This window comes from Bactrocera tryoni, chromosome 2 (assembly GCF_016617805.1).
Source record: "Bactrocera tryoni isolate S06 chromosome 2, CSIRO_BtryS06_freeze2, whole genome shotgun sequence".
NCBI classification, from domain to species: domain Eukaryota; kingdom Metazoa; phylum Arthropoda; class Insecta; order Diptera; family Tephritidae; genus Bactrocera; species Bactrocera tryoni.
Genome location: NC_052500.1, coordinates 37,709,385 through 37,727,121, shown reverse-complemented (window position 1 = coordinate 37,727,121; position 17,737 = coordinate 37,709,385). Strand labels below are relative to the sequence as shown.

At 38.3% G+C, this 17,737-nt stretch overlaps 1 protein-coding gene across 1 annotated transcript in view; it reads left to right on the top strand.

Moving 5' to 3' along the window:
• Window positions 1–17,737, top strand: part of LOC120768077 (nitric oxide synthase-like) — a 187,895-nt gene that overhangs the window by 48,579 nt on the left and 121,579 nt on the right. Inside the window, exon 3 of the mRNA XM_040094607.1 lies at window positions 11,410–11,584. Coding sequence (XP_039950541.1) covers window positions 11,410–11,584 — 175 coding nt within the window. The remainder of the gene's footprint in view (window positions 1–11,409; window positions 11,585–17,737) is intronic.

Below are 17,737 nucleotides of genomic sequence, written 5' to 3'. Positions count from 1 at the left end.
TTTGCTGCAGCGTTTGTGCTAAAAGATTACTTTGAAACTCCACATCGGTCATGTGTAACACATTCAATCAGATCTTTTAACGTTTTTCGTAGAGATCGGTAGCGAGATAATGGTGGAGGCCTAGCCTTCATATTGCACAAAACCGAGCAGGGATACTACTTCAGAATGTAAGGGTATAGCTATCCTGCCAGGCGATGTTGAGCTCCAAGTATTTAATATATACATCCCCCCTGTTACATATTGCCCTACACGATATCACCCGAATATAGATGCGCTACTCCGTGGTGAAAACCGTTTGGTACTTTGTGATTCGACATTCTGTACAATGAATGACGAAGTCCCCACCACAGTTATGGGTACGTGTAATAGCTCGCACGATATTACCATTGCTAGTGGTGGTCTGATAAATAGCATAACCTGGCGACCTATGCTAACTCTCGCATCAGACCATCTGCCCATAATTATCTCGATCGAAAAACATCCCGATTTTGTTTCTGTGGACAACCGTACATTCGTTAACTTTAAGAAAACTAACTGGATCGGCTTCACAGAGTTTACTGAGGACACCTTTAACGCTTTACCCATTTCCTCGGATGTATGCGTTGGCGAACGTCGATTACGCAAGGTTGTCTCAGCAGCTACCGCTCCCTTCATCCCGAGAAGAATCGCGGAACTCTGCCAAAATTTCCCAGCCTAAACAACTGTTTAAGATAATGAGCGCGACACCTTACCCCATACCGATTCCGGAATTCCCGATCAAGGGATCTCAATTTGGTGATTCGGCGATTGGTAAATCAACACAAACGGACTAAGTGGATAGAGCACTTGAAATTCTGCAACCTTTCCACCAGTGTGAGTAAGCTTTGGTATACATACTGTCAAGGCTTTGCCTAATCCAAAAAGACATGATGAATGAGTTGAAGGTCAATTCAATGGTCTTGCCTCTTCGGACTCGAAGAAGTGCGCGAGCTACTTTAGCCAACAATTCACACTGCACCCTTCAGTGAGCAAAACCAAGCGATGTGTTATCCGACGGCTGCGAGAAATGTCAAAAGACTGCGCGCCACTTATTTTCACCGATGAGGAGGTTCAGAATATAAGTATCAGCAAAGCTAAATCGAATAAAGCATCTAGGCTCGACTGGAGTAAGTTACCTCACCAGGGTCTTCAACTTGTCGCTGACCACTATTCAAATACCCGATGTGTGGAAAGTCGGAAGAGTGGTCCCACTACTGAAACCTGTGAAACCCGCCAACAAAGGGGAGTCCTATCGTTCGAGAAGTGCACAGGACCACCTGTGAGAGAACGATTCTCGTAGCGTTGGGCTTGCCAAACGCCTTTGAAACAGACAGTCACACGACGATCCCGCAGGACATCGAACAAACTACGCTCCTTCCGGGACTGAAGAGGTGGACCATGAACTACCTGAGTGGGCGTCAATCATCCGTACTGTTTCGAGGAGAAAAATCTAACCAGAGAAGAATCAAACAGGGGGTTCCACAGGTTGTGTCCTCTCCCTGCTATTGTTTAACTTCTAGATCACGAAACTTTCACATAGAGTTTCCATAACCTCGTACGCTGATGATTGCATTGACATATTGACGTCGGGCAATGGAACCGATGTCATGCGTTCAAAGGTAAACAGCTATCTCTCCGAGAGGCAGTGCCTCCTGAGGTCATCAATTACGTCGATGACATTAGACAATACCCAGACCAGACTTCGGACGCAACAAACTTCTGACAAGAACTGTTCCCGCAATTCACAATGGAGCCATCTCTTCCAGTGAATGGCATACTCGGAGTCTAATCACCACCAATCGCAGACAAAAAGCTTGAATTGCCGCGAGAAATGATAGTGACCCTTGCGTAGCTTCGTGCAATTGTTCTCCGCATGACCTCTTTCCATGCCCCACCAACCCACTCATCCTCTCCCTTTGGTGCGACCCCGTCGAAACAGCACGTTTCTTGGGCCTTCCGTTAGATGACGTCGACGACAACTAAGCTAATATCCTAACCTACCATCCTACTAAAACCACTACAACCAAATTATTGTGAGAAAAATGTGGAAATCCGACTATTTTAAGAAATTGATACATTGAATGGCCTCCAAGAAGTTGTGATTTAACATCTTAGGCTACTTCTTGTGGGGTTATTTTAAGTCAATGGTCATTAGTAATAAACCATACTCTCTTCAAGCTTTAGAAGCCAATATTTGCGTGGAGGCCTTTTGAATGTTTTTATTTCAGAACTTAATTGTATTGATTGTACTTCACATTAAATAAGAGTAAAATAAAACAGGTAAGGAAGGGATAAGTTCGAGTGCAACCGAACATTTTATACTCTTACAACTTACAAGAATCAAAGCAAGGGAAATACCTTATGGTATGAAACCAATCATATAGGGCAGGGATGGGCAAAATTTTAGTCCGCAAAGTTAGCAAAGTGCGAACGAGGGCTAGATAAGGGGAATATCAGTTTACGAAAGGAAGGGCAAAATCAATAAAATTCCTCCGAAACTTGATGTCCATCGCAGAATGGCTACGTCAATACTGACAATGTACACAAATTAAAGAGCAGAAATTTACTTTATATCGGAATTGTACAAATGTGTACACAAACAGAGATAAAAATATTTTGCAGGTTTTAGAGTTTCGCGTTAATATTTGTTTTTATTTACCTTTGTATGGAGCGAAATTCTGATCACTGTCAGGAAAAATTGTATAAGTTATACTTGTACTTATCTAAAAACAATGTTATTTAATAAGAAAACAGTATATTTTAAAGCTTCACAATGCCCTATTGCTGTTCCTATTTTGTTCACACCAATGCATACATATGTGATAAAACTGTTACTGGTGATGACTGTTGTAAACATTCATTTTAATTACAATTGGGAGGTCTTTTCTCAAGTTGTGGTCTTTTATACGCACATATGCAAGGCAGTTTTATACATATATACATTTATAAAAAAGAAAAGATACTTGTGACTATTTAATGAAAATGCTTATATAAATATATTATTTGTGATATTTTTCAGTTCGGTTGTTTTACCAAAATTTTCAAAGAATTGAGGTTTTTTTTCTATAATTGTTTTATTAAATTTTAAAGATCTAAGTTACTTCTGGAAGTGTATTAAAATACTAATACGCACTTTAGAAAGGGAACACATACATATTTTCAAAAAAATAAAAAATCATCAAGTAAAACTATATTTGCGTGGTATGGTATTATCAATTGAGAGTGGCTAAGTACACAAATAGAATACAAACGCTAATAGGTGTGTGCTGAGCGCTCATTTGCGCATATGTGTTTGAAGAAACAGTGGTTAATAAACTGAAGTTATTATAATTTATATGTGAAGAAATGTTATCAGCGAGTGAAAACAGTGTCCAAAATTTAAAAAAGAAAATTAATTCATTTAATGTGGATTAAGTATTTAACTTAGGAAAGCTCTAGCAGCATACCATGTCTGCTATGCAAAAAAAAATGCCACTGAGACGCCCACCTCTGATATAGGGTAAAGTCAGCCGGATGTTCGAAAATCCTGATATTAATTATATAGGGGCTAGGCCAAGTTTTCGCTTAAACGTATCTATTTCAAGTACGAAGATACACTGTTATGAGTAAAACAAGCTCTCTCATTTTCCCTGGGCCGTCTATATATTTGCAAGGCTGTCATGACATTAGGAAATGAAGATTGTGACATATTATCAACAATTATTTTATAAGACTCCTGAGCCGACAAAAATTTTTTAGATTCTAAATCGTTTAATGTCAGTATAAAATATTTAAAATGTACAATTTCTTCAGCGAAATCACATTCAATGTCTTCGAAATAACACTTTCCAAACTTTTCACAATCATTCCTCAATTCTTCATCAGATTTTAATAAAAACGTTGTTAGGAATCCAAATAAGTTTTGTATTTCTGAGTATGCTTCAAGGCGTTTTTTCAACTCTGCACAAAGCCTATCAAATATTGGCAAATATGTTTCTATTTTAAATTTATCTTGTCCTCTAAATACAACGTCTTCTGCATTTCCTTCATAGTATTTTTTTTTTCGTTTCCTATTACGTTGGTTTTCATCAGTCCATTCAGTATCAATAATCTCATTGGCTTTAGTAAGGTAGTAATCAAAAGTTTCTCTTTCCGCGATCAAAAAGTCTAACAGCGATTTTAAAAGATTGACTGCAGAAATTAATTCAATTTGTTTGCTTTGTAAAGATATACTAACAGCATTAATCCGCGCTAGAATGACACTCCAAACTACAGACATTACAACATTTTCTTTTTTATTTAAATCCTTTAATAGGCACTTAGCTTCGTGAATAACTTCTGGTTTCTGATTTACGTTGTTTATTAGGTCAAGTAAAGCTTGCTGTATGCCCTCATATCCATTTGATAAAGCTTTAGTGGCATCAGCTCTAGCACACCACCTTGTGTCAGAAGGCTTTATCAGAACAAATGATGAACCAGATTTAGTTTTAGCATCTTCTGATAGACATTTAAGCAAAGTCCCCCAATGATAAGTTGACCGCGAGAAGAAGTTGTAAAGTGTTTGCATGAATCCGAAAAATGAGATTGCTCCAACGCAGCTTTCTACAGCATGTACTCCAACTTGGTTTAATGAGTGTGCAGCACACGGAGCGTAATGTGCGAGCGGATTATTTTTTATACTCTCGCAACAAAGTTGCTAAGGAGAGTATTATAGTTTTATTCACATAACGGTTGTTTGTAAGTCCTAAAACTAAAAGAGTCAGATATAGGGTTAAATATACCAAAGTGATCAGGGTGACGAGCAGAGTTGAAATCCGGATGTCTGTCTGTCCGTCCGTGCAAGCTGTAACTTAAGTAAAAATTGAGATATCATGATGAAACTTGGTACACGTATTTCTTGGCCCCATAAGAAGGATAAGTTTGAAGATGGGCAAAATCGGCCCACTGCCACGCCCACAAAATGGCGGAAACCGAAAACCTATAAAGTGTCATAACTAAGCCATAAATAAAGATATTAAAATGAAATTTGGGACAAAGGATCGCATTAGGAAGGGGCATATTTGGACGTAAGTTTTTTGGAAAAGTGAGCGTGGCCCCGCCCCCTACTAAGTTTTTTGTACATATCTCGGAAACTACTATAGCTATGTCAACCAAACTCTACAGAGTCGTTTTCTTCAGGCATTTCCATATACAGTTCAAAAATGGAAGAAATCGGATAATAACCACGCCCACCTCTCATACAATGGTTATCTTGAAAATCACTAAAAGTGCGTTAACCGACTAACAAAAAACGTCAGAAACACTAAATTTTACAGAAGAAATTGCAGAAGGAAGCTGCACCCACGCTTTTTTTAAAAATTGAAAATGGGCGTGGCCTCGCCCACCTATGGACCAAAAACCATATCGCCTGAACTACTCAACCGATTTCAATGAAATTCGGTATATAATATTTTCTTAACACCCTGATGACATGTACGAAATATGGGTGAAATCGGTTAACAACCACGCCTTCTTCCAATATAACGCAATTTTGAATTCCATCTGATGCCTTCTCTGTATAATATATACATTAGGAACCAATGATTATAGCGGAATAAAACTTTACACAAATACGGTATTTGAAAAATATGTAAATGACCGATAATGAAATCTCGATTATCACATTATCGTGCGAGAGTATAAAATGTTCGGTGACACCCGAACTTAGCCCTTCCTTACTTGTTTTAATATACATATTTGATGCATTGTCGTAAGATTGTCCCCTGTTTTATGTCGATATTAATTTTTTTTTAATTTATTTAAAACTATGATAGCCATGTCTTCCCCCTGTGGCTTTCAATTGGAATGAATGATAAAAAACGTTCCATTACTTCTCCGCTTAAATTCGAAACATACCTTAAAACTAAATGTTATGTCTGGCGTTGAATCAACACTTAAGGAGAAATACTTGGCGTCAATAACATCCTTCACTATATCATTCACAACTCTGTCGCCCATGATTTCAATAATTTCTTCACAAATGGTTGCAGATAAATATGAATTTTTCCCCTTTCCTTGATTTCCATATTTAGATAAGTGTGAACTGAGGAAGGAATCATATTGCGCCAATAATTCTAAAATACCCAAATAGTTACCATTATGTTGTGAACCAAGTATTTCATTCTGCCCACGAAATGCTAATCCCCGAGATGAAATAAATTTTATGACTGACACAATCCGATGACATACATTTACCAATTTTCTCTTTCTTTGTTGAATTGAATCTCCAAAGAGGAATCAATCCGTCCAAGAGTACTGCGCCTGCGTATCAATGCCTGCACACATGTTCGATGTGCTTCACTTTTCTCGTGCATTTGAATTCGTTGAGCAGCATTCTTTCAATCAGAAAATCCATTTTGAAATTGTGATTGTTTTTGAGAAACACCAAAGAGAACACATGCTTAACAGTAAAAATTCCAATTAGATGGATAATACATTAGCCAGTCTCTTTTAATTTTGCACCCACTTATATGATTACGAAAAAAAATAGAACTGGTAAGATTTCGATTTTCACTGTTGCCATAATGTCGTAATGAAGCAGAAAAGTTACTTTCAAAATGTTGACATTCTTTTGAATCACTAGTACACCAAAATTCTTGTACTTCGTTTGTGATATTTTTCCATAAACCAATATCACTCTGGTATTCCATTTCTTTTTCCACTGCTAAATTACATTCGGTTATGCAATCTAAGACCGCTTCCTCATTTTCCTCTTCTGCACCTTTAAAATTTCTTTCATCTTGTTTTTCGCCAATCTGTTCTATACACTGTACAGTTCGCGGTTCTGGCTCTAAAGTAGATATTGTTGTGGTGGGATGCTGAGATTGATTCTCAGATTTGTTTTTGTAGTTTTGGTGTTTCTTTTCAATTGCTCATTGAGCTAAGCAGCGTTTTCTTCTCGTTTTTTACGTTTTTGTGCTCCACTTTCATGTTTTTTGTCAGACATTATTCGCCTTAAATAAAAAAAGAATAATGAATAAAAATAATAATTTGAATAGGTACATACCTTTTTGTTCCGCAAAACAATATATTGAGAAAATTCCGGTTATGAATGAATTCTTTATATTACTAATATTATTAATTATTTAAAGCACTTCACAGCTTAAGAGCATTTGCACAAGTGAATTTAAATTTTAAATAGAAAAAATGCTTCTCGCAAAATGCGCTGCTGCTATGCCATAAAAATAACAGAAAGATAGAATTTAACAGTTTCTTGTTTGCACAAACGTTCATTATTGATCGTAACATAATTGTTATTGTAAATCAGAGGCACGCAAACGCTACTGAGGGCTTTGTAGCATGTATGCGTTTTGCTGCTTTTGTGCTGGTATTTGTGTTCATGTTTGTAGTACATTGTTTGCAGTACTAGCAGCGACGCAATAGCCGAACACACATCATCGTGCATTGCGCGAAGCAGTTTATGGAACATGTGTGTCAGCAGAGCGTCGACTGCTGCAAGCCCATGGGCTTGGAAATGAAATTTTGCGGACCACTGTTGTAAATTGTCTTCAGCAGAAGCAAATATTCTTATATTTTATGTCTGTTCGTATATAATTTTGTCTGAATGACATAAAGGTTAATCTGTGGCGCCGACATGATGTGCTTCTGCTGAAGCCTACCCTTGAAAAATATTTTAATTGCTGAAAAAAAAATTTTGCTTTGACGCCGGTTGCTTTTCTGAGAAATTGTTGTTGTTTAAGCGTGCTTTTGAAGTGGCTCGCATAAGCAAATAAATAATTTTGAGTAATTTTTTTTTGTTCTTTTTATTTACGCTGCGTCGCGATCATACATATAATTTTTTTTGCATTGTCTTTCAACAAGTACAAATTTGTTGTTCTAATTTTTTTAGTGGGCCCCTAAGTACCGATGGGCCCATAGGCACTTGCTTTATTTGCCTCGAGGCTAAGACGGCACTGCCGGTATATGCGGTACAAAGTCACCAGAACATTCGAAAATCTTTATTTTAAGTACATGGGGGCTAAGAGAAGTATTAGTCCAATTCATCCCATTTTTTACATCCAGAAATACTATTATAAAAGAAGGATTATCCCTCAGTTTCAGTTATATATTCACGCACTGACCTACATTTTCGATCAAAAGTCAATTATAAGTACCGGGGTCTAAATATTCGGAACCTAGGGGCTTGAACAGTTTTTATTGGATTTAAACAATTTTTGGTCACATGGTGGCACACACTAAAGACATTATTCCGTCATATTAATTACTCTTGATTTGTCTTCTGGAAACTGAACGCATCAAGTGGAATTTAAAGTTGTGCTATATGGGAAGTAGGCGTGGTTGTTGTCCGATTTCGTTCATTTTCATAATGTGATGTAAGAATGCAAGAGGAATGCCACCTGATTTATATATACATATATGTAATCCTATATCTATCTCGAATAGTTTTAGATGATACGTACAACCGTTAGGTGAACAAAACTATAATACTCTGTAGTAACTGGTTGCAATTACAATAAATGTAATTTTTTTTAAGAAAACATATCACTCTTATTAGAAAACCCTGTATATCCCACACACTGGCCAATATTTTCAGTAAAAAATAAAAAGTTAAAGTAGGTACTAGGGTCTACATTAGGGTGTGTCATTCTGAGGCAACCTTTTTTTCAACTGAAAAACAGGCTAAAAACTTTCGAAAATGTGAAAAAAAGTCACTCACTTATACTGAATTTGGAGAATCCCCTAATTGTAGAATAAGACTCTCATTTGTATTGCATGTAATGCGTAGAATACTTCAGTTGCAATTTTGTATTCGCGTGGAGTGTTTCGTTTTAGATTTTCTGTTAAAAATGAATTCTAAAAAACACCCCGTTTTTTGACATTGAAGCAAAATGCTGATATTCTCGATTCTTTAAAAAGAGGCTCATCTATGACGTTTTTAGCAAAGAAATATAATGTTGCTAAATCAACAATTTGTGGAATCAAAGCAAAAAAACAAGTGATTTTAAAGTTCGTGAGCAACACATACTCGGGACCTGGACAAAGAAGAACTCTGCGTCCTTCAGAGCTTCCCAAAATGGAAGCTCTTTATCGTTGGTTCATCAAAATGCGGAATAAAAACTGGCCAGTAAGTGCCTTAATGTTGAAAGAAAAGGCCAAAGTACTGCATGCACAAGTAAAGGAAAATGAATCTAACTTCAACGCTAGTGATGGATGGCTTCAGGGATTTAAAAAAAAGGTACGGTATTCGACTGCTGCAAATATCAGGCGAAAAACTATCTTCGCTGCCTCAGCTCGTGGATCCATATAAGGAAAAACTTAAGGCTAAAATGGCCGAACTGGAGCTGTGTAACGACCAGTTATATAATGCTGATGAGTCAGGCTTATTCTGGAAACTTCTGCCAGAAAAAACGTACGTGTCCAGTATGGAAAAGAGAGCCTCAGGCGTTAAGTCGGAAAAGCAGCGAATCACGTTTTTATGTTGCTCAAACGCCACTGGATCTCATAAACTGAAACTTTTGGTAATTGGAAAGGCAAAGAATTCACGCTGCTTTAAAAACTATCAATGCCCCACAGACTATAATAGCTCCAAATCCGCCTGGATGACGTCGGCTGTTTTCAAGGAATGGTTTCATTCCACAGGTGAGGATTTATTTTGTATTCTGTTAACTTTTTTCTTTTAAATTTGTTGTTTAGGTAACGTCATTTTTAAAGGAGAAAGGTTTGCCAATTAAAGTTCTACTCCTAATCGACAACGCTCCTTCTCACCCAAATGAAGCTCAGCTGACAACGGAGGATGGACAAATTTTGGCAATGTTTATGCCACCAAACGTTACTCCCCTCATCCAACCAATGGATCAAAATGCCATAAAGATCACAAAGTTGCATTACAGAAACAGCCTTTTAGCCTCAATAGCAGCTACAAACTCCAATTTACTCGATTCGATGAAAAAAATTACTTTACGAAGAGCTATAAATCTTTTGGATGACACTTGGAGTCGTGTCAGCGAAGTAACATTAGCTAATTGCTGGAAATATATTTTAAATTTTACGACAGGTGATGACGATCCCGAAGATAGTGTTCCTATATAGAACTACACATCACACGAGCAACTCTCTTGTTCTGCTGGCAGCCAACGCGTGCACATATAATAACCTCCGCACAATAACCACCACAAAAAAAATGATTTTTTTTCCATGTTATTTATATGGAAAATAGAAAATTTGAAACAGGCACCTCTTAATATTTATATTAAGAGCTCATCTTTTGAGTGACTTTTTTTTACATTTTCGAAAGTTTTTAGCCTGTTTTTCAGTTGAAAAAAAAGGTTCCCTCAGAATGACACACCCTAGTCTACATATTCGGTACCTAGGACATTACACAGTTTTTGTTCGATTTGGCAAATTTTTGATCATAAAATTGCATATTTCAAAGGCACTGTTCGGTCAAAGATTTATCTCTATATATTAGTTGCTTATTGATTTAAAAGAAAAAGAGAAAAAATTATGTCACATCATTCCTAGGAGCCGGAAAATATGAATTAATTAATATAAATTTTAAAAGACCAATAACAAGCCTCTCTATTGATTATACCCAAATACTATTTTTTTTGTTTTTTGCAAAAACGGTCATGATCAAAATAACTAAAATTTCTATTAAATATTTGAGAGCTAAAGGACACAAACACACCGATATTTTTGGTAATAAGTCAGCTACAGGCACTGGGTATTTCGAGTTGCAAGTACAAAATTATATAGTTTCGTGGTTATTATCTGATTTTATCGATTTTCGATATGAAGAGATGATAAAGAAACATCTTGTCAGGACTTACCTTTAGCTGCTTGGAAGATTTGTTCATTAAACTAATTAAGGGAGGGAGTCAAGACCGCCTTTAAACAATTTTGAACTCGCTCTTAATTTGGAGCTTATGCTAGTTATCGCACTTATATATATGTTTTCGTTTAACAGCACTTTGCGGGCATGGTAAAGGATCGATACAGCCCCTGCACCAAGTTTCATTAAGAAATTTTAATTTTTATTCAAGTTATCGCTTGCACAGATGGACGGATGGACAGACGAATTTCAACTCGTCTCGAGATCCTTATCATTCATATCATACATTTATACTCGGCCTATATAATTACCTATTGGATAGTTTTGGGTGATACAAACAACCGTTAGTTGAACAAAGCTATTATATTCTATGCATAATGTTGCGACTGTATACACATTTTAAAATTTTGAAGTTCAAAATTCCACGTGGATTTTTATATGTATCACCTATAATAAATGCATGCATGTGTTAATTTTTTACCTAAAACAGAATTGCTCACTGAAAATCGAACTGTATCACATTGTTGGGTTATATTATTGATTAAGTAACTTTTAAATAATTGTAACGTTTTTTCTTACAGATTTGAGTGGTTTACAGAATTGGAGCTCCGATGGTATGCTGTACCGGCAGTTTCGTCGATGCTCTTTGATGTGGGCGGTCTTCAATTCACAGCGACTGCATTCAGCGGTTGGTACATGTCAACGGAAATTGGTTGTCGGAATTTGTGTGATGTAAATCGTCGAAATATGTTAGAGGTGAATATTAAAGATATTACCTATTGTATTGATAGGTTATTGTGTAAATGTTTATATATTAGTAAGTCATCAGCAGGGCAACGCAAAAATTGCACTAAAAACTTCATTTTTGGCGCAATGAAGTCGAGTGATAATAGGCTGTGGAGGCAATTCGAGCTCTGGCTCAGTGGCTTTGAAAATATGTACTCTTTTGGGCGCCTTAACAAAATTTTTTTTACACTAGAGATTAATTGGTCGACTTTTGGACTGCTCTCGCGAATCTTTTCGCATACTCTGTGGAGGCCATGAATGAGACATGTTAAATGCGTCATCTTTGGAAAGAAAATCTTCAAAGCAGTCGCAGCTTCACCATATACGGCGCAGCGTCTGTGAGAAATAAAAGAATACGAGTTTTGTCAAATTTTGGGTCCAACAATTTAATTGCATCGTCAAAACATCTAGCAATAGCAGCGTGATCGGGTTTCTCTAACTCTGCTACATGCACCAAAAAATGTTTTTTGGCCTCTTCGGAATCCGTATCCAATATGCCACAGACGACGTTAGCAATGTATCTCCCAGACGAGTCGGTTGTCTCGTCAATCGATATCCACAAATATTTGTTTTTTATTTGCATTATTATGGTTTCAAGAGTTTCGTTGTAAATTTCACCAACTATTCTACGCAAGGAGGTTTCAGAAGGAATAGTTAAATCTACATATTTTCCAAAAAAACCTTTTAGGTTTTCATTCCTTAATTTATAAAGTGGAATGTCCGATGCAACTATTGCTTTGCATAAATCTTGCGCGAACTAATTTTGATTGGAACTTGCGGTTTGAGTTAATAATGGCTGCGTACTTGTTGATGAATTTTTTTATTCCGCTTCACTATGTGCCAAACTTGCAACATCCGATTACAAAGAGTATAATCTTTCTGACGACACAGACTTGTTGCAAGCTTTGCAAAACAATACGACGCCATCAGTTTTAAAAATAGGATATTTCGCGACATAAGAAGCTAATTTGACCGTTTTTTGCTGTTTTGCTTTCGGCATTATATAAATTATAGAATAAAATAAATAAATCACTTTGTTTAATTGAAATTGAATAAATTTACCTCACTCTATTTTGCAACTAAAAATTAGCTACATGCCCGGCCACGCTATATAACTTTATGTTAGATATGGTAAACTTCAAAACATCTGTTCACAGAGATGTGACATATGATAATTTGTGTATCGATAATTTTTCAAATGTAATCGAAATTATGAAAATGGCTACTTGAAATTGCATTTTTGCATAAAATTGCATTTATTGTTCAAATTGCTTCATAAAATTGTATTTATTTGCAAAATGACACTAAAAAGTCATTTTTGCAAAATATTGCATTTATTGCTAAAATTGCAAAAAATTGCAACAACACGTTTAGTTTAAATTAAAGAGAAATTTACAAAACGTGTTTCTAATTAACAGGCATTAGAATTGCGATCATGACAAACAACTTGCAAATGCAATTTTTGGGTTGCCCTAGTCATCAGTTAGGACTGAAAATAAAAATTTAGAAGAAATGGTATTACGAAACGATTCTTTTACACATGGCTCAAGCAGCTCACAACTTCCGGTCTTTGACCAAGTATCCTCTGGGTAGCCTAAGAACATCCGTTCGAAGGCGAGCTAAAGTGAGAAGGCGAAACATCCCCTACATAGGGTTGTGCGCTGGGTTTGGGACCCGCCACGTAAAAAACACCCCCAATGAAAAGGAACAACAAGCCTCGGATGAGAGACCCCCCTTTTGATGACGACCATGGCAAACAAAATAAGGACTACGATATCAGGGCATGCACCCGGAATGTCCGGACCCTTAATTGGTAAGGTGCCGCTGCCTCGCTGGTTGATGTCCTCGCGAAAATAAAGCCTGACATTACCGCCGTCCAGGAAATGCGATGGACGGGACAAGGACAGAGACGAGTCGGTCCTTGTGACATTTACTACAATGGCCATATAAAGAAGCGCAAGTTTGGTGTTGGATTCGTGGTGGGTGAGAGACTCAGTCGCCGAGTACTAACATTCCGGTGAATGAACGTCTAGCCACAATCCGCATCAAAGCGAGGAAGAGAAGGACGATGTGACCAAAGATGGCTTCTATGAGCGCTTGGAGCGCGCGCGCTTATGAGAGCTGCCCCCGCCACGATGTCAAAATCGTGCTTGGCGACTTTAACGCCAGGGTGGGCAAACAAGGTATATTTGGCACTACGGTTGGTAAATTTAGCCTCCACGACGAAACATCCCCAAATGGGTTGAGGCTGATTAACTTCGCCGGGGCCCGAAATATGGTTATTTGTGGTACTAGATTCCAGTATAAGAAGATACCAACCAGATCGATCATGTTGTGATAGACGGAAGACACGTCTCCAGTGTTCTAGACGTACGTACGCTACGAAGTCCTAACATCAACTCGGGCCATTATCTTGTTGCAGCCAAGATTCGTACCTGCCTCTGTGCAGCCTCCGAGAAGCTGCAATCACAGCAGACAGCCGAACGATTTGCTACTCGGCTTGCACTCCTGCTCTCTGAGAGCACTCGTCAACAACTCGGTATAAGAGAATTGTGGGACGGCATTTTAAACTCCTTACGTACAGTTGCAACCGAAACCATTGGCTTTCGGAAAGTGCAAAAGAACAGCTGGTACGACGAGGAGTGACGTGTCGCAGCGGGGAGAAAACAGACTGCCTACTTCGCAACGTTGCGATCGACCACAACACGTGCGGGGTGGGATAGATACCGAGAGTTGAAGAGGGAAGCGAGATGCATTTGCAGACAGAAAAAGAAAGAGGCCGAAATGCGTGAGTACGAAGAGCTTGATAAGCTGGCCGACAAGGGTAAAGCTCGAAAATTCTACGAAAAAATGCGGCGGCTTACAGAAGGTTTCAAGACCGGAGCATACTCTAGTAGATCCCCCAAAGGTAATCTAGTCACCGATGCCAAGAGCATACTTAAATTATGGAGGAAACACTTCTCCAGCCTGCTGAATGGCAGTGAACGTACAACACCAGGAGAAAGCGAACCCGATTCCCCAATCGATGACGATGGAGCAGATGATCCATTGCCCCACTATGAAGAAGTTCGAATAGCAATTACCCGCCTGAAGAACAACAAAGCGGCGGGAGCCGATAGATTACCGGCCGAGCTATTCAAACACGGCGGCGAAGAACTGATAAGGAGCATCCATCAGCTTCTTTGTAAAATGTGGTCGGACGAAAGCATGCCCAACGATTGGAATTGAAGTGTGCTCTGCCCAATCCATAAAAAAGGAGACCCCACAATCTGCGCCAAATACCGTGGGATAAGCCTCCTCAAGATCGCAAATAATGTTCTATCGAGCGTATTGTCTGAAAGATTAAAGCCCACCGTCAACAAACTGATTGGACCTTATCAGTGTGGCTTTAGACCTGGCCAATCAACAACCGACCACCATGCGCCAAATCTTGGAAAAGACCCGTGAAAGGAGAATCGACACACACCACCTCTTCGTCGATTTCAAAGCTGCTTTCGACAGCACGAAAAGTAGCTGCATTTATGGCATGATGTCTGAATTTGATATCCCCGAAAAACTAATACGGCTGTGTAAACTGACGTTGAGGAACACGAAAAGCTCCGTCAGGATCGGGAGGAGCCGTTCGATACCAAACGAGGTTTCTGACAAAGCCGACTCCCTATCGTGCGACTTCTTCAACCTGCTTCTGGAGAAAATAGTTCGAACTGCAGAACTAAATAGAGAACCATATTCTTCATACCATACCATCTTCTATAAGAGTGTACAGCTGCTGGCGTATGCCGATGATATTGATATCATCGGCCTCAACACCCGCGCCGTTAGTTCTGCTTTCTTTAGGCTGGACAAGGAAGCAAAGCAGATGGGTCTGGCAGTGAACGAGGGCAAGACGAAATATCTCCTGTCATCAAACAAACAGTCGTCGTATTCGCGACTGGGCTCCCACGTCACTGTTGACAGACCTAACTTTGAAGTTGGAGATAATTTCGTCTAACTTGGTAGTAGATTTATGGTTCTTTGCGCATTGGCCACGGCGAATATCGCATTCGATAGAACGATGAGCTGTACGAGATATACGACGACATTGACATAGTTTAGCGAATTAAAAGACAGCGGCTACGCTGGCTAGGTCATGTTATCCGGATGGACGAAAACACTTCAGCTCTGAAAGTATTCGACGCAGTACCCGCCGGGGGAAGCAGAGAAAGAGGAAGACGTCCACTCCGTTGGAAGGACCAAGAGAAGAAGGACCTGGCTACGCTTCAAATATCCAATTGTCTCCACGTAGCGAACAGAAGAAACGACTGGCGCGCTTTTGTTAACTCGGCTATAATCGTGCAAGCGGTGTCTACGCCAATTGAGCAAGCAGAAGCAAAAGTCAATGCTTTCGCAATTAATATTTTTTTGTCGAAATTCTAAAAAACTCGATTATTAGTAATAATTATAAGCAAATATGAAGGATTCCAAAACTTACCATTCTCGTTGCTCACAAACAAATAAATTAGTGAAATAAATTAGTGACTCATCGAAAACACACATTGTCGGACCGAACGATTTAAATTCCACAACCCACAAATGTGTTTTCAAGATGTTTTCAATGTCGGTCCGAACATAGTATATGAAGCCGAACACTAAACAAGTAAGGAAGGGCTGAGTTCGGGTGTCACCGAACATTTTATACTCTCGCATGATAAAGTGATAATCGAGATTTCATTATACGTCATTTACATATTTTTCAAATACCGTATTTTTGTAAAGTTTTATTCCGCTATCATCATTGGTTCCTAATGTATATACTCGTATTATATGTACAGAAAAGGCATCAGATGGAATTCAGAATAGCGTTATATTGGAAGAAGGCGTGGTTGTGAACCGATTTTACCCATATTTCGTACATGTCATCAGGGTGTTAAGAAAACATTATATACCGAATTTCATTGAAATCGGTCTAGTTGTTCCTGAGATATGGTTTTTGGTCTATAAGTGGGCGAGGCCACGCCCATTTTCAATGTTTAAAAAAAGCCTGGGGGTAGCTTCCTTCTGTCATTTCTTCCGTAAATTTAGTGTTTCTGACATTTTTTGTTAGTCGGTTAACGCACTTTTAGTGATTTTCAACATAACCTGTGTATGGGAGGTGGGCGTGGTTAATTTCCGATTTCTTCCATTTTTTAACTGTATATGGAAATGCCTGAAGAAAACGACTCTGTAGAGTTTGGGTGACATAGCTGTAGTAGTTTCCGAGATATGTACAAAAAACTTAGTAGGAGGAGGGGCCACGCCCACTTTTCAAAAAAATTGCGTCCAAATATGCCCCTCTCTAATGCGATCCTTTGTGCCAAATTTCACTTTAATATCTTTATTTATGGCTTAGTTATGACACTTTATAGGTTTTCGGTTTCCGCCATTTTGTGGGCGTGGCAGTGGGCGGATTTTGCCTATCTTCGAATCTAACCTTCTTATGGAGCCAAGGAATACGTGTACCAAGTTTCATCATGATATCTCAATTTTTACTCAAGTTACAGCTTGCACGGACGGACGGACAGACGGACGGACGGACAGACAGACATCCGGATTTCGACTCTACTTGTCACCCTGATCACTTTGGTATGTATAACCCTATGTCTGACTCTTTTAGTTTTAGGACTTACAAACAACCGTTATGTGAACAAAACTATAATACTCTCCTTAGCAACATTGTTGCGAGAGTATAAAAATGTTCATAAGTTTTATAATAAATTAATAGCTTGTGAAAAATTACGAGAGTATTTCGTTTTCGTTTTTTTGTATTTTATAGAAGCAGGTGTTAAAATTAGACAATGGGCCAACCAAACATAGGATGATATAATCTTGACATATGTACCTACGTTATAATGTGAATGTGTTCGAAATCAGACAAAAGTCACGTCGGTTTTAGGAACCCAGACGCTAAATATATATGTGGACTTCAAGCAACTGTTTCTTTGATAATATTATACGCTTGTGTAAAAAATGGGTTGAATCCGATCAGTACTTCGCCTAGTCCCATATAACGGGTGATTTTTTAAGAGCTTGATAACTTTTTTTAAAAAAAAAACGCATAAAATTTGCAAAATCTCATCGGTTCTTTATTTGAAACGTTAGATTGGT